General features: G+C 39.9%; 1 protein-coding gene across 1 annotated transcript in view; it reads right to left on the reverse strand.

The window, feature by feature from the left end:
- Positions 1-2,510: 2,510 nt before the first annotated feature.
- Positions 2,511-19,310, reverse strand: part of nfkb1 (nuclear factor of kappa light polypeptide gene enhancer in B-cells 1) — a 29,970-nt gene continuing 13,170 nt past the window's right edge. Inside the window, exons 6-24 of the mRNA XM_083565669.1 lie at positions 17,983-18,131; positions 17,696-17,859; positions 16,484-16,642; positions 13,999-14,103; positions 12,717-12,808; positions 12,418-12,556; positions 11,597-11,749; positions 11,397-11,486; positions 11,000-11,167; positions 10,764-10,905; positions 10,488-10,602; positions 10,181-10,382; positions 9,924-10,093; positions 8,119-8,221; positions 7,870-8,003; positions 6,803-6,863; positions 6,353-6,525; positions 6,140-6,269; positions 2,511-4,283 (exon numbers count right to left, since the gene is read on the reverse strand). Coding sequence (XP_083421795.1) covers positions 4,189-4,283; positions 6,140-6,269; positions 6,353-6,525; positions 6,803-6,863; positions 7,870-8,003; positions 8,119-8,221; positions 9,924-10,093; positions 10,181-10,382; positions 10,488-10,602; positions 10,764-10,905; positions 11,000-11,167; positions 11,397-11,486; positions 11,597-11,749; positions 12,418-12,556; positions 12,717-12,808; positions 13,999-14,103; positions 16,484-16,642; positions 17,696-17,859; positions 17,983-18,131 — 2,544 coding nt within the window. The 3' untranslated portion in view covers positions 2,511-4,188. The remainder of the gene's footprint in view (positions 4,284-6,139; positions 6,270-6,352; positions 6,526-6,802; positions 6,864-7,869; positions 8,004-8,118; positions 8,222-9,923; positions 10,094-10,180; positions 10,383-10,487; positions 10,603-10,763; positions 10,906-10,999; positions 11,168-11,396; positions 11,487-11,596; positions 11,750-12,417; positions 12,557-12,716; positions 12,809-13,998; positions 14,104-16,483; positions 16,643-17,695; positions 17,860-17,982; positions 18,132-19,310) is intronic.

Below are 19,310 nucleotides of genomic sequence, written 5' to 3' on the forward strand. Positions count from 1 at the left end.
AGATAGATAGATAGATAGATAGATAGATAGATAGATAGATAGATAGATAGATAGATAGATAGATAGATAGATAGATAGATAGATTCTTCAAAGTAGACACATTTTGCTTTGATGACAGCTTCATGATGTAGTCACCTGGAATAGTTTTCCAACAAACTTGAGAAGTTCCCAAGCACATCCCTTCCTGTGTGTTTTACTTCCAAAGTAATGGCTTCTTTGCTGCAATTTGATGAAAGCCTGAAACATGCAGTCTCCTCTGAACATGTTGAAGTATGTCTGCCAAATGAACTTCGAGAAGCATTTATGTAAATCTGCGGTTTCTGAAACTGTTAATTCTAATAAACTTATCCTCTGCAGCAGAGGTAGCTCTAGGTCTTTCTTACCTGCCCTCACTAAGCCTGGTGCATCATAGCATGTAATGCTTTTGGAGACTTAATTTGGGGATACATTTGAAGCTCTTGAGATTTTTTTTTAAGTAATGATGAACTGTCTTTCTCTTTACTTAACTGAGTGCTTATTGCCATACTATGGATTTGTACAGTGGTTGTAGTAGCAATAATAGGGCTGGTGTACTCATCATGTTTTGTCTCTGCACAAGACATTTGATGGTCTAAGGCACATTAGGAAGGCAAGAAGATCCATATCAGAAATCCTTCCATCTTATTGAAATATTGTTGAAAATAATAAAAATTAACAAAAACCACTGAAGGAGAAGGTGTGTCCAAACGTTTGACTGGTACTGTACACACACACACACACACACACACACACACACACACACACACACGCACACATACAGTTGAATGTAACCATTTACAATTTGCATACCATTTGCACAAGAGATTATAAGCATCATTATTACATCTTCCTGAAAATTCCTGCTATAAATACACAATGGCAGCTTTCAATGACTTTCTCTCATTCCGTTTTCATTTCCGCTCTTGCCTTGTAAGATTCCTGTCCTCTTGTTTGTTCATTTGCAAATTTTTTCTTTTTTTCTTTTATATATAATAATAAAGCCCTATATTTACTAGCGATGTGTCATTCTCTTTAGGAACCAACTCAAGAATAACTATACTCTTAGACATGATATGTAATTAAAAATTATTCAAAAGATCTGACATGTTTTTAGTGTGAATGGTGTGTGGAAGTGAAGTTCTTAGTAGGAACGACAGACTGGTTCAAGGTGAAGGTGGAAATGCATTAAGGATCGGCTCTGAGCCCTTTCATATTTGCAGTGGTGATGGACAGGTTGACGGACGAAGTCAGACAGGAGTCTCAGTGGACTATGATGTTTGTGGATGATATTGTGATTTGTGGTGAGAGTAGAGAGCAGGTTGAGAAGATCCTGGAGAGGTGGAGATACGCGCTGGAGAGAAGGGGAATGAAAGTCAGTAGGCGTAAGACAGTGTACATGTGTGTGGATGAGAGGGAGGGAAGTGGAGTGTTGTGGTTGCAGGGAGAAGAGCTGGAGAAGGTGAAGGAGTTCAGGTACCTGGGGTTAACAGTGCAAAGTAAAGGAGAGTGCGTTAGAGAAGTGAAGAAAAGAGTGCAGGCAGGGTGGAGTGGGTGGAGAAGAGTGATGACAGGAGTGAGAAAGACCTAGGAGGAGGTTAATGGATGTGGTGAGGGAAGACATGCAGGTAGTTGGTGTGAACGAGGCAGATGTAGAGGACAGGGGGGTTGATGGAGACTGATGAACCGCTGTGGCAACCCCTAATGGGAGAAGCCGAATGGAGCAGAAGAATATTGATTTTTTAAAGTTCCTACGACTGTTAAAGCTCTGGAGTTTTGGATGTGATCCGTATAATAGAGTACAATATCTACAAGCACTCATTTTATCTACAATTTAAAATTTTATCTACAATAAAATTATTTAAACTAGAATTAATGTTTGGCTAATTTGTGGTTACAAACTCGCACCAATATCAGCAGCATTGTTCCTTTGAAATGAATGCAATTGGAAATATTTCCTCTTATTGTATTTAGTAAATTCTCTTCCGCCACCTGGCGGCCAAATCAGATTATTACAGCTGTCTGCTCCATTCCACCTAAATGCTGTATATACGTAACGATTTCATTGATCATGAAAAGCAACACTGCTGAATACTTACTAACGTGTTAAATCTTAAATGTGATTAATTGTAATTAAAAAATATACATTTACCTCAAACGAATCCAAACCAGGCGTGTTGCAGAATGTTAGCTCCTTTAATTTTTGCAATATGAAGCTAACAATCATGCCAAGTCTATCACATAAAACATACACTTTTAAATAAATACACATTCAATTAATTCAAATTAAGAAACACTTACACCAATGTAAATAACCTGATTAATACTGGAGGTAATTTGAGACAGAAATTCACAGAAAAGTGAATACATTTCGTTTCAAAGCTAGACTAGCTGAATCAGTAACGTACATATTAATAAAAATTCCCTGCCTAATTAATTTCATGACCCCTACACACTGGAATTAATTAGATGGAACATGAACAAACACAATGTCAGATTGTTATTAGTTTTATTATAAAAGTACATCAATAAAAACCCATTCAAAGCCAGATAAATAGAGTTTTGCGGCTAAGAAAGTACAGCGCTTTGGTTTTCATCATTGTATAACAAGCATTTAAGAGTTTGAAGCTGATATTAGAATATTAAGGCATAAGAAATGATATAAAGAATCCCCAGATAATAAAAAAAATGACTAAAAACAAACCAAAAACCATCTGTTTATCCAGTTATCCAGTGAAGAAGAAAAACATTTTTGAATCAGTTTATGAGCTGGTATGTGAATACGAGATAAAGCGAAGAACTGTGTGGGATTTGTTACTGTGTAAAGATCTTTATACGGATTTGTTTCTTACTCAGAAATTTGCTGGGGGAAAATCTGGGAAACATTTTTCCAGTTCCTTTAAAATCATGTTGTATATTACAACATGAAACATGTTCATACCTTTTTTTTTTTTTCAGAAATCATTTCAGAAAAGCTGGGCCCTATCAATAATTTTGCACAATACTAAGTGGACATGGGTAACACTGCAGTCTCACAGCTCAGGTCAATAGCTGTGTGGGATTTTCTAATGTTCTTGCTGGATCCTCCCAAAAACACGGTGCAAATTGTGCTAAATTGTCTAATTTAGGGTGTCAGGAGACCTTTCACAGGAGACCTTTCACCCAGTATTCACATTACCATTCTTCGGATCTTCTGGAATTCAATCCAGGATAAAGCCCTTAATAAAAAAATATGCAAATCCTATTCGAGTGCCTCGCTTATTTATTTATTTATTTATTGCAAACTTTTTCCCCCCCAGCTAACTACAAAATGAGCTGCTTGTTTTGTTTTTTTCCTGATTTGGAGGTAAGAAAATGCTCTCGGCCAGATTCTGAAGATAAAAGTACGTTTGAAGAAATGCTGATGGATGCGATTTCATTTAGAATTAATGATTGTTTCGGACTGTAGCACCACAAAAATTAAAAAACATAAATCAACACAGTACCCATAAGCAACCGTTAGGTGAAAAGCTTAAACAAAAATGGTAAGAGAAATCAAGTTAAATAACTGGTGTTTAAAAACAAAAACTTTCTTTCATTGTTTTTCTTCAGTTTACTAAAAAGCCTATTGGTCCAGAGGCTCTGAGAAGAAAACAAACAAAAAAAAGAAACACAGTAACCCGGCGAGCTTCAAGATGCCGAACTGACAACGTGAAGCAGGTGGAGCTAAATGGAGTGCAGCGTTTCCTGAGGCAGGATTCACCTTGTAAAAAAATAAAGATTATTTATTTTCTAGTATAAACCCTGAATATTTCAACTCCTGATGATACTTAATCACACCACTGTCACACAAAAACACATGGCACAGTTATATTTGGTTGTACACTTTTGGAAGTCAAGAAAAAAAAAAACGTGTTCTCTTGTCTGTCGCAATCAAATAGAAAAAAAATAACTATACGGTGTGTAAAAAAAACAAAACAACAACCTTTAAATAAAAATCGTATACAACTGAAATATAAGTGCGTACACTCCAGCCGTTAGTCGGCGGTCCCGCGTATGGGCGTGGCTCTACACCAACCAATCGCGGTGGCCAAAGACGAGTTCCAGATCCCGAGCTGCTTTGAAGATAGTGACGTCGTAGTTCAAGGTTTGGCTCCGGGCAGAAGTCAGCGAGTCAGTCGTGATGAGGCCGGGCTACTGGAAGGACGTCTCTACGCCGCTATCGCACACGTTACCGTCGTCTGAGGGAGATAACTTTAGACCCTGCAGGCCTGAAGAGACACCACCGTCTGTTTGGGCAGAAACATTTAGGCAGAAAAGTTCAGTGTATATGTTTTCATTGACCTACATTACAACATCCTGACAAGAGGAGGTATTATACTTCCGCGGTGTGTGTTTGTGTTACATTAACACACTCGTTCTGATCAGATATAAAGGGCGGACGCTCCACATGAACTAATTAAAATCCATTATTAGAGTATGGAGACATTTATTGCCACCAACATGAGGATTTCGTTCTTCTGGATCTTCTCAAAGTTTCTCCTATACGCTCTCGGGGAGTTTTTTCGCCTCGCCATTTTTCAGGGTTTTTACTCATTAATCATTTCAAAATTCCAGACTTTTTTAGACTCATATATGTAGATTTTTAAAACCATATTTAACATCTGGATTAATGATTTTAAATTCCAACTATAACATTAAAATCTCTGATGTATGTCAGTTGCACGGTAGGGGGCGCTGTTCTGGCAGCCGTGAGAGTCTGCTCCTAAAAAAAAAAAAAACACACCTTTGTGGCCATGTCCACGTAAATACGTTTTTGGTTAAAAATGCATATTTTTATCTCTTTTCTCGCATTCTGTCCACACTGAGACGCCGTTGTCAGTGAACAAAAACGTAGCTCTATGAAAAAAATGGATACATTTCGGACATTTGTAGTCGTTGCCACGATGTTTCGAGGAGCTGGAAAGTAAACAAAAGGCAGGCGGAAATTACAGATTAAGGCGTCTTAACTTTTGCTCACGCGCAGTTAAACGCCATTTTCAAATGTATCCGAATGAATGTTTTATAAAATATTTTTTCGCTAATTCTTAATTTGTATTTTTTTTAGAAAATAGTTTGATCACACAAATATTTTTCAACACCCAGTGTTCCTTTTTCCCTCCATATTAATTCAGACCTGAAAATCAATTAAATTAAATTCCATACTTTTTCATACCTTTGCAAAACCCCCAAAAAACCATGTCCATTAAACGTATAAATGTATATTTTATAACCTCTTTATCTCTGTAGAGATTTGGGACAGCTTTATAAATACTATACAAATAAATCTGAATAATAATATTATTAATATTAATAATATTTCATATTTCCCCAGTGTCAGAGTCCTCAAGATGGATTTTTTTTAATTGACCCTCAAGCAAAAATTTCTTTATTTTATAAGGTAAATGAGACCAGGAACTAATGTTTCACGAAAACCTCAAATGCAATTATACAAGGACAAAAACTAAATAAACGATTTTAACACCCTTAGTGGAAAATGATTCCCCTCAGAATGCTGACCAAAGTAACCTCACCCCTATGAAAAATACCTTAACGAACAGGCGACGTTTATTGTGTGACTCGGAGTACAAAAAAAGAAGATTCTGGAAAGTTTGGTACTCAATTTAAAAGCACAAAAAAACAAAACACACCTCAGAGTGAGTCAAAGATTCTTCACTTTCCTTATAAACAACAAGGTGAGAGAATTCCCCGTGGTCCTCTTTCTCACTGTCCCTCCATCAAAACTAGAAGCTGCAGCTATGTGTCATTTTATTTCTCATACACAAATGGGATCTCAGTTCTGCTTTAGCGTGAGGGGATCTCCCACTTCTTCTGGTTTACAACTACGCTATTTCGTTACACACACACACACGCACACACGCACACGATGACCATACAGAAACTACAGTGCTGTTGAGGCCTTTTGTTTAGGGAAACCCCTATTGTGACACACACCATTTGGTGATGGGTTTTTCGAACAAGGCAATACTTCAGTAAACAGGAAGTGTGTGACATCATTTGGGACTTTGTGTGCCACTGACCGGCAGCAACCAATCTCAGCGAGTTATGCAAAATGTGTTTGTGTGTATAAACCGAAAAACCCTACCTGTGGTCAGTTGTTCATCGTGCGTGTGACTGTCCTCGCACGCCAAGTGCTCCTGCAGTAAGCTGACGCCGCCGCTGTTCCCGATGCTCTTCAGACCCGCTAAGAGCTCGCGCACCGTCCCGCCCGATACCTGCACACCACGACACCGGAACGGTGAATATACACGTACACAAGAGATTTTTGTGTCGGAGAAAGACGGTGATATGTGTGTACCTCGTAGCTGTCCAGAAGTGTGCGGGTCGGCCGTGGGCTGAGGCGGAAGGCGTTGATGAGGATGCCCAGTCGGAGTTTGTGCGCCAGACTTTCCCAGCCACTTCTCCCACAACTCTCCTCCAGACATTTGCACAGTGCCTGCTTTGTCTCCATGCCCAGACTCTGCATGTCTCCTACACACACACACACACACACACACCACCCTTGCCTTTAGCACACAACAGGACTTCGCAAACTAGGTCCAAAGGTGTAATCTTTTAGACAAACATTATTCTAATTTTCCCAAACGCCTGCCCTCTGAAACTTCCAGCATTGCTTTGTTTCTGGATGACATGGCTATGTCATGCTAGATACATACAAATCACACAGATCAGCTAAGCTATAAGTAAAATGGTCCTGGCATCGTTTGCAAAAGGAATGAAGAACAATATAGAGAGATTAACCGAATACCTTGTGGAGGGATGACGACGGTTTTCGGCTGGTACGATTTACCGTTTAGGATTTCCCGCACCTGAATACAAACGTGACAAAAATACAGTGTAAGCCCTCAGTTGTAAATAAACGTTTCTGAAGCATCAGGTGTTAATGATGAAGAGACAGGAGGAATGTTCACTACTTAATCATGAAGGTATATATATATATATATATATATATATATATATATATATATATATATATATATATATATATATATATATATATATATATATATATATATATATCTTAGTAGAGGCAATATTCACAGTATGCCATGGTGTAAATCTCAGTAAGTTTTCTGGCCCAGACATAAAATGTAAAAAATTCTCTCCGTTTTCAGTCGTTCAAGTTGCAATTGATCTTTCAGACAGCAGAGGGCGATACACTCGACTTAAAGCACTTTTAATCGTATTCTTTTATCCTGAATCAATCAACATTAATCTAAAAAGATCTTAAGCAGCAGTCAGTGTGGGAGAAAGTGACCGGCTTTAGTTATTTGGAGTACGAAAGCATGATTAATACATAGTATAAATACTAAGATTAATAGAACTCACATACTCACACAAGAAGCCTTTGCTCTATGTGTTAAATGAGGTCTGTGTATTTTCTTATCACACCTCGTTTCCACATCTTTAAAGTTTTTGTTTTTGGTCCAGACTTTGATTATACTTAACCCGTTTCTCATTTTCTCATTTTCGGTTTTAGAGGTCAGAAAGCCATCGCATTCTTATTTGCAGTATATATTTGTATATATATATATATATATATATATATATATATATATATATATATATATATATATATATATGATGCATTCATCCTTTTAGCCATCCATAGACACATCTATCCATCCATTCCATTACATAACCATCCATCCATCCATCCATCCATCCATCCATCCATCCATCCATCCCATTACATTACCATCCATCCATCCATCCATTCATCCATCCGCATCTGCTCTATTTCTCAATGTAAAGTCCTGAATCCTATCATTTTCATGAAACCTGTTCCTCTGTATAAAATCTCATTCCACACACCTCTGATGAAGCGGCCATGTGAAGCGGGGTCGTCCCCGGGATGTATCCCTCGTCCGCCTCGTCTTTTTCATCCCTGCAGCACTCCTCGTCTCTAAAAAACAACGGCTCGAAGTTCTCCTTAAGAGGATCCGCTCCTGGAACAAGGAAACATAAACAACACAGCGTTGCATTAATTTAGATCTCCGTTTAGATTAGTACTTATAATAAACACAGCAGTGCGCGCGCACACACACACACACACACACACACCTGCGGCTATGAGGAGCGCGCTCAGTTTAACAGAGCCCCGCCCTGCTGCGATGTGTAGAGGTGTGGAGCCGTTATACGTCAGACTGTCCACCTCAGCTTCACCCTGTGCAAACACATACACCGATCAGCCGTTGTGTTATTTGACATCCACCTACAAAGAAAACTTTTCACCCAGTCTTGTTTTTCGGATTGTTTTTCTACTATAAAAAAAAAATTTATATACACTTAATGATGGTTTCCTATTAAAATAGCTTTAATATAGCCAACAATTCAGTCATTAGCGATCTCAAAAGTTTGTATCCTCGTAATTATTTGGTTGTATTTCTACAGACAAAGGGTCATTAGAAGCACACGTCCTTCATGTTTCTTCATCATTTATTCCTCTCGAAATGTTCTGCTTGCTGTTGAACTGGTGCAATATTTGACTTTTAAATGTAGTGAAGTTACAGTCAAATAAAAATACTTCAGTAAAGTACAGATACACAAATAAGCTTCTTAAGTACAGTAGCAAATAATATTTACTTTGTTACTTTCCACCACTCTATATATATATATATATGCTGTTCCTCATGTAATCCACTGTGTAGTTTCGAGCAAACGTAGTTTAGATAAGTTCCTCTTTTGTGAAATGACTCAATTCCTCTTAAGATTTTCTTCCCAATGTTCTCAGGGAGGTCTTGCCCCTACTGGGCTAGATTTTATTTGTAATGCTCTATACGCTCTTAATAACAGAAGGAAAAGAAAGAAAGAGAACGACTGTTTATAGCTACTATAATGTAGGTATATACATAATTAGTTTACTACAAGCAGGTAAAAAAGTGACCTTCAACTAAAGAAACATCAACTGATGTTATGAAATCTGATAGTTTTCCAGACCAAAGTGCAACACCAACGTTGCTACGAGTGTCTACAATTGCTATGAGCATCTCCAAAATAATAAGGAACTGGCAGGCGGAGTCTTGTTTCAAGTGGCAGACAGTAATTAAGTAGATTTGATTAGTTTCTGTACTTAAGTAGCGTTTTTTTTGCACATCTGCACTTACCTTGCTGAAGAATTTCCAACGTCGCTACATTTCAAGTAGTTTTACTCAACTACATTTTGCTAAATCTTAATTTTGCTAAAATATTTTATTTTATTTATAAAAACTTAACTGGTGGAACGAATCAGAATCGAGCGCGCACTCTGTTTTAAACTCGTTTTAATCTGCGCTCGGTGTATCTACTTATCACCAACATACAGTTTAGCGTCAGTCCACAGTTATAGAGGAAGAAACTCCTGACTCTAACAACACAACACCCGTGGAAATATTTAAACGATTGTTTTGAAGTTTTTTAGGCAAAGAAGGTTTTGATCTCATGATAAAAGTAATAGATATTAATCAGTGTTTGACTCATTAATATTCTATTAATAGAGCAGTGTGCTGAGAGGAACAGAGTCTTTTCACATAAACTGAGTGACAATTTGTATCCATTTCAACGCAAATACTGTGGTACTTTTATTTTTATCTACTGGAGTCATATTTTACAGCGTGTAGCTCTCCTTTAACTCAACTACATGGTTTGTGTAGGTCATCCATCACTGCTTGTTTCAGATAATCCCAAAAATAATCTCTAATCTAACTACAAAGGTAAAAAAAGTGCTTTATATTTGATACAGGACTTGCAGAAGAGCCCCAGAGTGTCGATATGGGGCTTGAACCTGTAACCGTTCACCCAGACTCTCAGACCCAGACCACTCAACTACCACTTCCCCACATGTACATACATGTTCACAGACATACAAACACATACAGACAGACACACACCTCTAGTAGCAAGCATCCGGCGAGTGAGATGTTCTCGTATTCTGTAGCGAGATGAAGCGGTGTGCGACCGCACGTTCGCTCCTGAACCTCCACGTCAGCCCCGGCCTGTAACAGAGCCCTCGTGCTGTTCAGACTGTTAGCCAATATGGCTATGTGCAGAGGACACAGACCTACACAGAGAAAAGACACAAACGTCACCATACGTGTAGAAATACACACAAAGTGTATGTAACGTGAGTGAGTGTGCGTGTGCGTACCTGCTGTGTTGTGCGTGCCGATTAACTCCAGCGCCGTTCGGTGTCTCAGCAGCATTCGGATCATGTCTCCATCCTTCTGTTGGGCGGCCAGGTGCAGTGCCGTGTTGCCGTAGCGATCGGTGAGAGTGATGTCACTTCCTGCCTCTAATAATGTCTCGGCTGCTTCCTTCTGCTCGGTCAGTACAGCCAGGTGCAAAGGAGTCTGGGATATTTAGACCACATTATTAGAGCTGAAAGAACTAAGAAAGTTGAACTTGTGAGCGTGTGTGTGTGTGTGTGTGTGTGTATGTGTGTGTGTGTAAAGTACCTGATACAGGTCGTTCCTCATGTTCATTACATCCTCTCCGGGAATGGCTGCCATCACCTCTGCTAGGTTCTTCACAGCGGCTGTCTGACTGTGGATCACACTCAAGTGCAGCCCCCTGCATTTACAGACACACAAATAAATATGCAAACAACACACACAAGTTCTGACATCCAGTTGCCTTACGACTGACAACATCCAATATTTTGTTTGAAAGCAATAAATACACACAACCAAAAGGACACACTGATCGAGATACAAGTAACGTGGGAAACGTACGTGTCTCCGTTCTCATCCTGGGCAGACATCAGAGGGCGCTGTGGAACCAAGAGCCTGCGAAGGTCACCGCTGACAGCATAATAAAATAAAGCCCCGGCGTGTTTCTTCGCTAGCCCAGATAAGTGTGGCTCAAACACACAGTCTGAAAGGGAAAACAAAAACAAAAACAAAAAAACATTAAAACGTACAGTAAATCTGACATCTCGAATGCAAGTGAGGCTTTCTTTTGAACTCACCTGAGGTTTCCGTCTCGCACGTTCCGGACTCCCCCGAACTTTCGTTCTCTTCACTTCCCTCCTCCGACACTAGGGGTCGGAGCTGGATACACACTCCACCCGTCCCTGGATCGTCGTCGAGGTCGTTGTCGCTCTCCTCGTCCGTGTCTTCCACTGGACCGTGATTGGCTGTTGAGGATGTTGAACGTGTGATGAAGTAGTTACAGACGGGGGGGGGGGTTTCAAACTAATTTCTGAGATTTCTGCCGATTTATTAGGGGGCCATGAATTCACACTCTATTGCCATTCTACCTCTCCCCTTATTATTATTATTATTATTAATATTATTATTATTTTCCCACCTGTTATGTCAGATTTTGTCTATTTTATGTTTGCAGTGTGTTTTGCTACGACTCACAGTGCTTAATGCCGCTCCCTCCTCCACCCAGCGAGGGAGGAAACCCATAGCCGGAGTTGAAATTGTTATAATAACCTTGGAAATAAGAACCTACACAAAACACACACAGACACATACACACACACAAAGAATGTAATTTCCTACATTTAATCAAAAATAACCACACCACAAACTAGCAGCAATGTCAAAAGGATGCTTACCTCCGCCTCCACCACCCCCTCCACCATGGCCGCCCCCTGATGTAGCCCCACCCCCGGGTCCTCTGTACATGCCCCCGACTCCACCCCCTGCTCCGCCATAATCAGGAAAACTGGGTAGTATTTTCTGTCTCTTCCTTTGAACTTCTTCCTTATCTGTTGCAAAAAATAATAAAATATGACACAGATCGAGCAGTTAAAAGAGTGTCATTGGGATTTTATATATTTTAGGGGGGGGGGGGGGAATAGTGAGAAGAGGAAATAAAGTGTGTGTGGTGTGTGTGTGTGTGTGTGTGTGTGTGTGTGTGTGTGTGTGTGGGGGGGGGATTAAACGGAAAGAGAGAGAGACGAAAACTGAGGTGAAGAGGAAGTGAGAGAAATTGTGAGCAAAGCCAAAAATGAAATACAGAAGAAGAAAGCGAGAAAAAAAAAAGAAGAAAAAAACAGAACAAAGAAGTCATGAATCATTTTTTACTATGCGCTGATTAATGGTATATCTAATAGATAACTAATGGATAATATATTTATTACTCTGTGAAATAGGAACACTAATTGGTTGTTAATTGCGTTGGTGCGCTGCGTCAGTGTGGTTGATCGAGTCAAGGTGCACGAATTTCCACCTGTGTTTTTTTTAGATGTTTCATAAACGAATGCAAGATCGTAGGTGTTCTTTTCATCTCTGATCATCTAAAGGTTTCTTTAAGCGATGATCTTAAAAGGTCTAATTTTTCTACTGTGAATATCACTTGACAAATACTAAACTGTCTGTGATCTGTGGTTGATCACAGATCACTGGGTAATGGGTGAAGCTTGCGCTCATGTACCAATGATCTGTGGGTGATAGGTGAACGGTTTGGGTTCGCTCGTCTCATTGTCTGACTTCCTCTTGAGCTGCACAAACACCGAGATGGGTTTCTGAAGGTTCAAGTCACGGTACTTCGGCGTCTTGAACACAATGGCAAACTGAGCGAGAAAAAATAATGAGTCAAAAACAATGAGTACTGAATTCAAACCGCCTTTGAAAAAATGTGAAGTTTGCAAACGAACACTGTGATGCCATTCCAACCCTCATATAGGAGTGTCTGAGATGGTGAACTTTTCACACCGGGGTGGCACGGCTCACCTGTCTGTGCACGTCGGTGGGAGAGAAATCCCCGAGTGCCTCCCAGACGATTCCCGTCTCGTCATCCTCATAAAAGCGTACCTGGATGTCATCTGTCAACAATAACCACAACAGCAACATGACATCAGTCCGGAGTCAGCTCACCAGGAGGAAGTGCATACTACTTCCTTATACAGCTGGATTCACACTTACACAAACACACACATGCAATTTGACTTTACTGCTAATTTACTTCCTCAATAACTATAAAGAAGGACAAGCAACTTGCTGAATGAAGGTCCCGCATGCCATTTTATCCTCCGTGGAGTTTAATTTGTTTTGAAAAACATTTAGGGGGTATTAGAAAATGGAAAAAGAGAAGGAGGAAAAAAACAAGAGTTAGAGAGATGAGAAAGTGATAGATAGGGAGGGAGACAGAAAAGAAGAAGAAGTTAGACATACTGAGAGAGAGACAGAGAGCAAAAATGAGAAGAACAGAGCGACGGAAAGGGGGAAAAAAGGAAAGAAATAAACACAATGGAGCAAAAGACATAAAAAGTGAAAAAGAGAAATGTGAAAAAAAAGCTAAAACATAGAACCTAAGAAGACAGACAGAGAGAGGGAGGGAGGGAGAGAGGGAGGGAGGGAGGGAGGGACAGACAGACAGACAGACAGACAGACAGACAGACAGACAGACAGACAGACAGACAGACAGACAGACAGACAGACAGACAGACAGACAGACAGACAGACAGAGACCACAAAGAATCAAATAAAGAAAGACATACAGAAAATACAGAGGGAGCTAGAGAGAGCAGGGGATATGAAAGAGTGAGAGAGAGAGAGAGAGAGAGAGAGAGCGAGAGAGAGAGAGAGAGAGAGAGAGAGAGAGAGAGAGAGAGAGAGAGAGAGAGAGAGAGAGAGAGAGAGAGAGAGAAGGATAGAAAGGAGACACTCATGCAGATGGAAGGAAAGATGTGCCAGATGGAGGTGGAAAGAGAGAAAAAAAAAGAGAACAAAAGTGTCTTCTTTCATGGTATGATTGAACAAAAAAAGAATAAAGTGAGAATAAATACAGGTAAAAGAAAATAAATCAAACAAACCAAGAGAAACGAAAGAAGAATGGATAAAAAACGAGTGAAAGAAACGAAATCCGCAGGATTCAATAGAAAATGAATAGAAAGAGTGTGCCTGAGGTGAAACGTTCCTGCTGATCTCATTTGCATGTCAGGAGTAAAATTCCCCAATGAGGGAACTGGACTTCATCAATGCGGTGAAAGGAATCCCGACCGAGCTGCCTCACCTTTCTGAACTTTGTCACACAGCAGGTACACTTCCTCTCCACCTGTCACACACCCTGCAGTGCGGTCCATCCGCACAATCTTCAGGTTCGAGGCGTTCGGGGCTTCTGCAAAACAAGATGAGACAAGAGGTTGATGGGTTTGTGAGAAAGTTACACACTCAGGGTTGATTTTCATGCAGGCGTAAAACGAATTTGCTCGCCTATTGCCAACGTGGTGCAAACGTTCTCGGTTCTAAGTGCTATGACCTTGTTTCAGTGCAGACATGACATTTTGCTGAAATCAAGAGCAACAACCTAGTTTTGTTGATGTCCCCTGTTTACGACAGTTTGTTATGAAGTAGAAAATAAAATAAAAAAACAGAATTTTACCATAAAAAAGGTTTGCAAATGTCAGTTTTTTTTCTTCACACATGCTGTAAAAAACATAATAAAAACTGCGATTGTTGCATCGTTACAATTTCCTTTCACTGGATGTAAGGGTTCGTGAGGTAGAAGTTATCTACCATGCTTGCCATTCCACCCACGCTAATCATATATCAGACATATATCCGTGTGAAAAAGAATTCAGTCTGCTTTAATTCTATTCTTCTCATTTATATGGACTTAAATACAAACATAAAATCTCACCTAAAAAAAACACAACACACATCTTTCAATTTTATTCCCTAAAAGATGTTTAGATGTTTTTTCTTATCTAGTTTTCTGGGGCACTCGGCGATGTGTCTCCATCATGGGGGAAAAAAAAAAAAAGAGCACGAGCACTAATTTGGGACGGGTTATAAGGCCATTTCCAGATCATGTAGATTTCACCATTTTACCATGAGAACAAATTCATTTTGAGCCTTTAAGAGTGGAAGTCGAAAGATTGCTAGGCAAGCTATATCCAGTGACCTACAGGCCTAAAAGTTTTATGGAAGAGTGACTAGATGAAAGAAAAAAAACACTTTCTCTCCAAAAAAAAAAGAATACAGCAGCATGACTTGGGTTTGTAGCAATAATTCTGGAGCGATATACTTTGGACTGAGGAGACCAACATGGTGATGTTTGCTCACAAGCATGGCAGCATCAGAGATCACAAACAGCCTATTATGCCTACTGTCAATCGTGGTGGTGATTAATTTTTTTCTGAAGCCACAGGACCATGGAAATTTGTAGTCATTGAGACAACTCCAGTTTATACCAGTAGACTCTTAAGAGAACTATGAAACCATCTGACTATTCGACTCTATCAAACCAGCAAATCAAATTTGACTGAATAAATCATGGAGATGGTACGGCCAAGTCGAGGTCTAGACCTCAAATCTATTAAGATGCTTTGGTGGGATGCTTTGGTGGGATCCATGTACTTTTTTCCCCCAAACAAATTTGAAGCAGTTTCTGTCAGTGAGTGTAAATGTGGCATCATTGTGTTGAAAGGCAGGTTGCACTTTCTTACGAAGGGTGCCATTACTTTTGCCTGTTCTCTTTCAAAGTAAAGTGAGAGCGCGAGGTAGAAACAGAAAGTGCACCTAGTTTCAGAGAGAGAGAGAGAAAGAGAGAGAGAGAGAGAGAGAGAGAGAGAGAGAGAGAGAGAGAGAGAGAGAGAGAGAGAGAGAGAGGTAGAAAGTGAGCCAATGTGAGCCGAGAAAACCAACGAGACTTTCGTTTCTTGTTTCCAAAAACTAAAACTCCAGGGCACATGTTCATGTAATAAGCTTTCTCCTTGTATTCAAGAGATTCCTTGTCTTCATTCCTTTTTCTTCTGTCATTCTCTATCTCTCTTCCTGTCTGCCTGTAGTTCTCCAACTACACTGCTTTTTCCTCTTAACATGTACAGTATTTACACAATACTGGTAGTCTTCAAACAATCCAATAAATCCATGCAGGTTTGTTCTCCTCGCTCACAGTCTTAGTTTTCGGGTTTGTTAAAAAAAAATGTGCTTTGTGATTTTGTGTTTCAGAGACAGGAAGTCAAGAATGTGGTTGCGGTTAAAGTTGTGAAAACGCTGTTGCTAGGCAAGTTCGAAGACAAAAATTAGCATAGCTCCAAATACAGCAAGTCTTTTTTTATCTACGGCGTTTTTTAAAGGTGATGCAAAAGATGCCTTAAAAAAAAACATCTGGAATACTGAACATTTGCTTCAGACGTGTGATCAACGCACGACGAAAATAACTGGAATTAGCAAAGGAGCAATTAGCATCAAGTGTCAATTTACTTTAAATAGAATCTGATATATTAAGGAACGTCAGCATTGTGTCACTCATGAACTACCGATTTCCTAAACCATACACCGACAAATCTTTTTAACTAACATGTTGGCGTGCAAATACAATGAGAATGTCGGAATGTTTCACAACCAAACCCAACGATTCACTATAATCCCGTCACCCGACTTCACAGCATGACATCTGCTCAACTTTTCACCATGATTTACGACGATGTGCTAATTGTTACAGTTGTGCTAAACAAGTAAGTTCCTGTTTCAAAGCGTGTTTAGGGACTCACTGCTGTCGTAGATGGGTTCGGATATGACAGGCTCGAGTCTGCGGGTGAAGCCGCCCTCGCTGTCGGGCAGAAAGGCAGTGAACATGAGTCTCACTACGCTCAGATCCATCTCTTTGGCCTGGTTAGCTGCAGCATTGCAGATCAGATTCCTCTGGTGATCTGGAAACACACAAGGAAACATTTTAGATTTCGTAAAGGAGGCGTCGCTGCTGTGCCTCTCAGTCTGAGTGGAGAAGGTGTGGTGGAAGGGGGTGTGGCCTGTGTGCCTGTCAGTCCTAGCAAAGGGGGTGTGGCTTTTGTGCATGATAATTATAAATATGGCTTTTATGGGCCTGTCAGTACCAATGAAACAGTGTGCCTGTTAGTCCGTCTTTGGGTGTGACCTTTGTGCTTGACAATTACTAGGGAAGGAGTTATGGCCTATTAGGAAGCTTGGCCTATGTGCCTGTCAGTATCAGAAAGAGTGTGGCCTTTGTGTTTGTCATTTTTAGGGAAGGAAAGATGGCCTGAATGCCTGTCAGCTCCCAGTAAAAGAGGTGAGACCTGTGTCTTTTAGTTCCCAGTTAAGGAGGTGTGAGATACGTGCCTGTCAGTATCACTAAAGGAAGCAAGGCCTGTGTGCCTATAAGTCCAAGGAAAGATATGGCCTGTATGCCTGTCAGTTCCCGGTGAAGGAGGTGTGGCCTGTGTGCCTGTTAGTCCCAGAAAAGAAGGCGTTGCTTGCGCCCTTTTCATTCAAAGTAAAGAAGGTGTGTGTCCTGTTAAATCTAACATCTAAATTTAATCTAAAGTTTTTACTTCATTGAAACGTGATACACAATCATTATTTATCATGAAATACACACAAGCATTCTAAAACACAGAGCTGATATTTTCTTTCCTCAATAGCTAATTACAAGTCGAACCAGATTTTTGTACCTGGTTTCAGTGGATCACATCCTTTACCTCGAAACTGGAATTTCAGTGCATGATTACACGGCGATAATGTGTCCAAACACGCAAATACACAAAACCAGCATGTAAATGAGACAGAGAGTCGGTTTGTTTTGAGTTTTGTTCACCAAGCATGCTATGCACTCATTTAACCTGTATAACTATATTCCAAAGATCACACAAACAAACACACAAACAAACACACACACACACACACACACACACACACACACACACACACACACACACACACACACACACACACACACACACAGTTACCTGTGAGCTCTCTGGGAAGGCGACAGTCTCCTTGGAAAGAGTCAATTTCTGGATGGATGACCACGCCGTAGTTGTAACCGAGCCTGTAGGCTTCACTCATCCTCTCCTCCAGAGTCTTACTCACGTTCTTCTTAGTCACATGAAGGATACCCAGGTTAGGAAAACTGCAATATAAAAAAAACCCACAACAAATATTACTATTTCAATACTGAGTGGTGACATTTAAAATTCTAATTAGCCACCAGGCTAGCAAACTTGAGAAAGTTGTAAGTGGGCGTGGCATAAACCTCATGGAGGAGTCTTTGGGCTGGAGTTCGGCGACGCAAACGCCCTTGTCACATTGTTTTCCCACGAGGCTGTGCGCGTGTAGGTGCGGCTGTTTGGAGTTGGTTACCAGCTGGACCACAATTCGTGCTGGACCATGATAATGACAGATCTGGTAACCAAAGAAAAAACAAACAAACAAAGAATTATTAGTTTTAGCTAGCTGGAAAAGCTTTCACATACAGCTGCTTCTTCTGAGTTATCAAATAAAATAAAAAAAATAGGAAAGTTACGTTGTTGTTTTTTTTTTTAATTGGCGAGTCAAACTTTTTCCCATGGAAAAACCTTGTAATAAACCATTTTATCCCCAGTGGATTTCTAAAGTTACCTGGACTAAAATAAAAGCCTGCCTTTGTTTTTCAAGACTATAATATTGATAAACTAAGTGAAAAGCTGGAGCGATTTTCAGCACAAATTTAGAATCGCTGGAGATTTTTTTGGACAAAAGTAGGTTGATTTTTGACTGTGGCAACAACAGCAGTTATATGGAGTCCTTCATTTCAATACTCTGTAAGAGGACTTTCTTTGGTGGTACATTTTCGGAAATCTCCTTCATGCGTGCTTTCTGAGTAAAAATAAAAGAAATCTTATGTTGAGCATTGCAGTCCGTTAATATGTGTTCGATGGTCATGTTTATATTGTAGTAGTTTTATATTGGGGGGGGGGGGTCTTTTCCATTTAGCAGGGGGAAAAAAAGAGTGTCTGGAGCATCCAATAAGGCATCTTGTTTATATAATCTGGTTGTGTCTGGATTCAGGTTCAAAATATTCAAAAGGTGAAAAATTGTCTTTCATTTATAGTTGAATTGGTTTAGCTTGTTTTCTGTCCTATTCCATCCCATTTGTTTGTGATGTATGAGTTTATTATTGGCTTGAAGTCTGATGATTTTACAGTCTGTGTAGGCCATTCTGAGGGATGCTTTAGCAGCAATATCTGCCTGGTCATTGCCATACGGTCCCTTAATAACAAATACATTAACATTTCATCATTACAAACCAAAGAATCCTCTAAGATTGAACAAGTGAAATGAACACCCCATTCCAAATTCAGGCTCTACTTCCTATTATAACAACTTCCACTCTTCTGGGAAGATGTTCATACTAGATTTTGTGGAGATCAGCTATGTTAGTACAGTCAGTTAGTGAGGAGGTAGTGAGGGGTGCAGTCAGCGTTCACATTCATCTCAAAGGTGTTCAACAGGGTTGAGGTCAGAGCTCTATAGCAAGCCATTCGAGCTCTTCAGCTTCAACTCGATCCAATGTAATAATGATATAATATTAATAATAATATA

Source organism: Silurus aristotelis (assembly GCF_946808225.1).
Source record: "Silurus aristotelis genome assembly, chromosome: 17".
Taxonomy (NCBI): Eukaryota; Metazoa; Chordata; class Actinopteri; order Siluriformes; family Siluridae; genus Silurus; species Silurus aristotelis.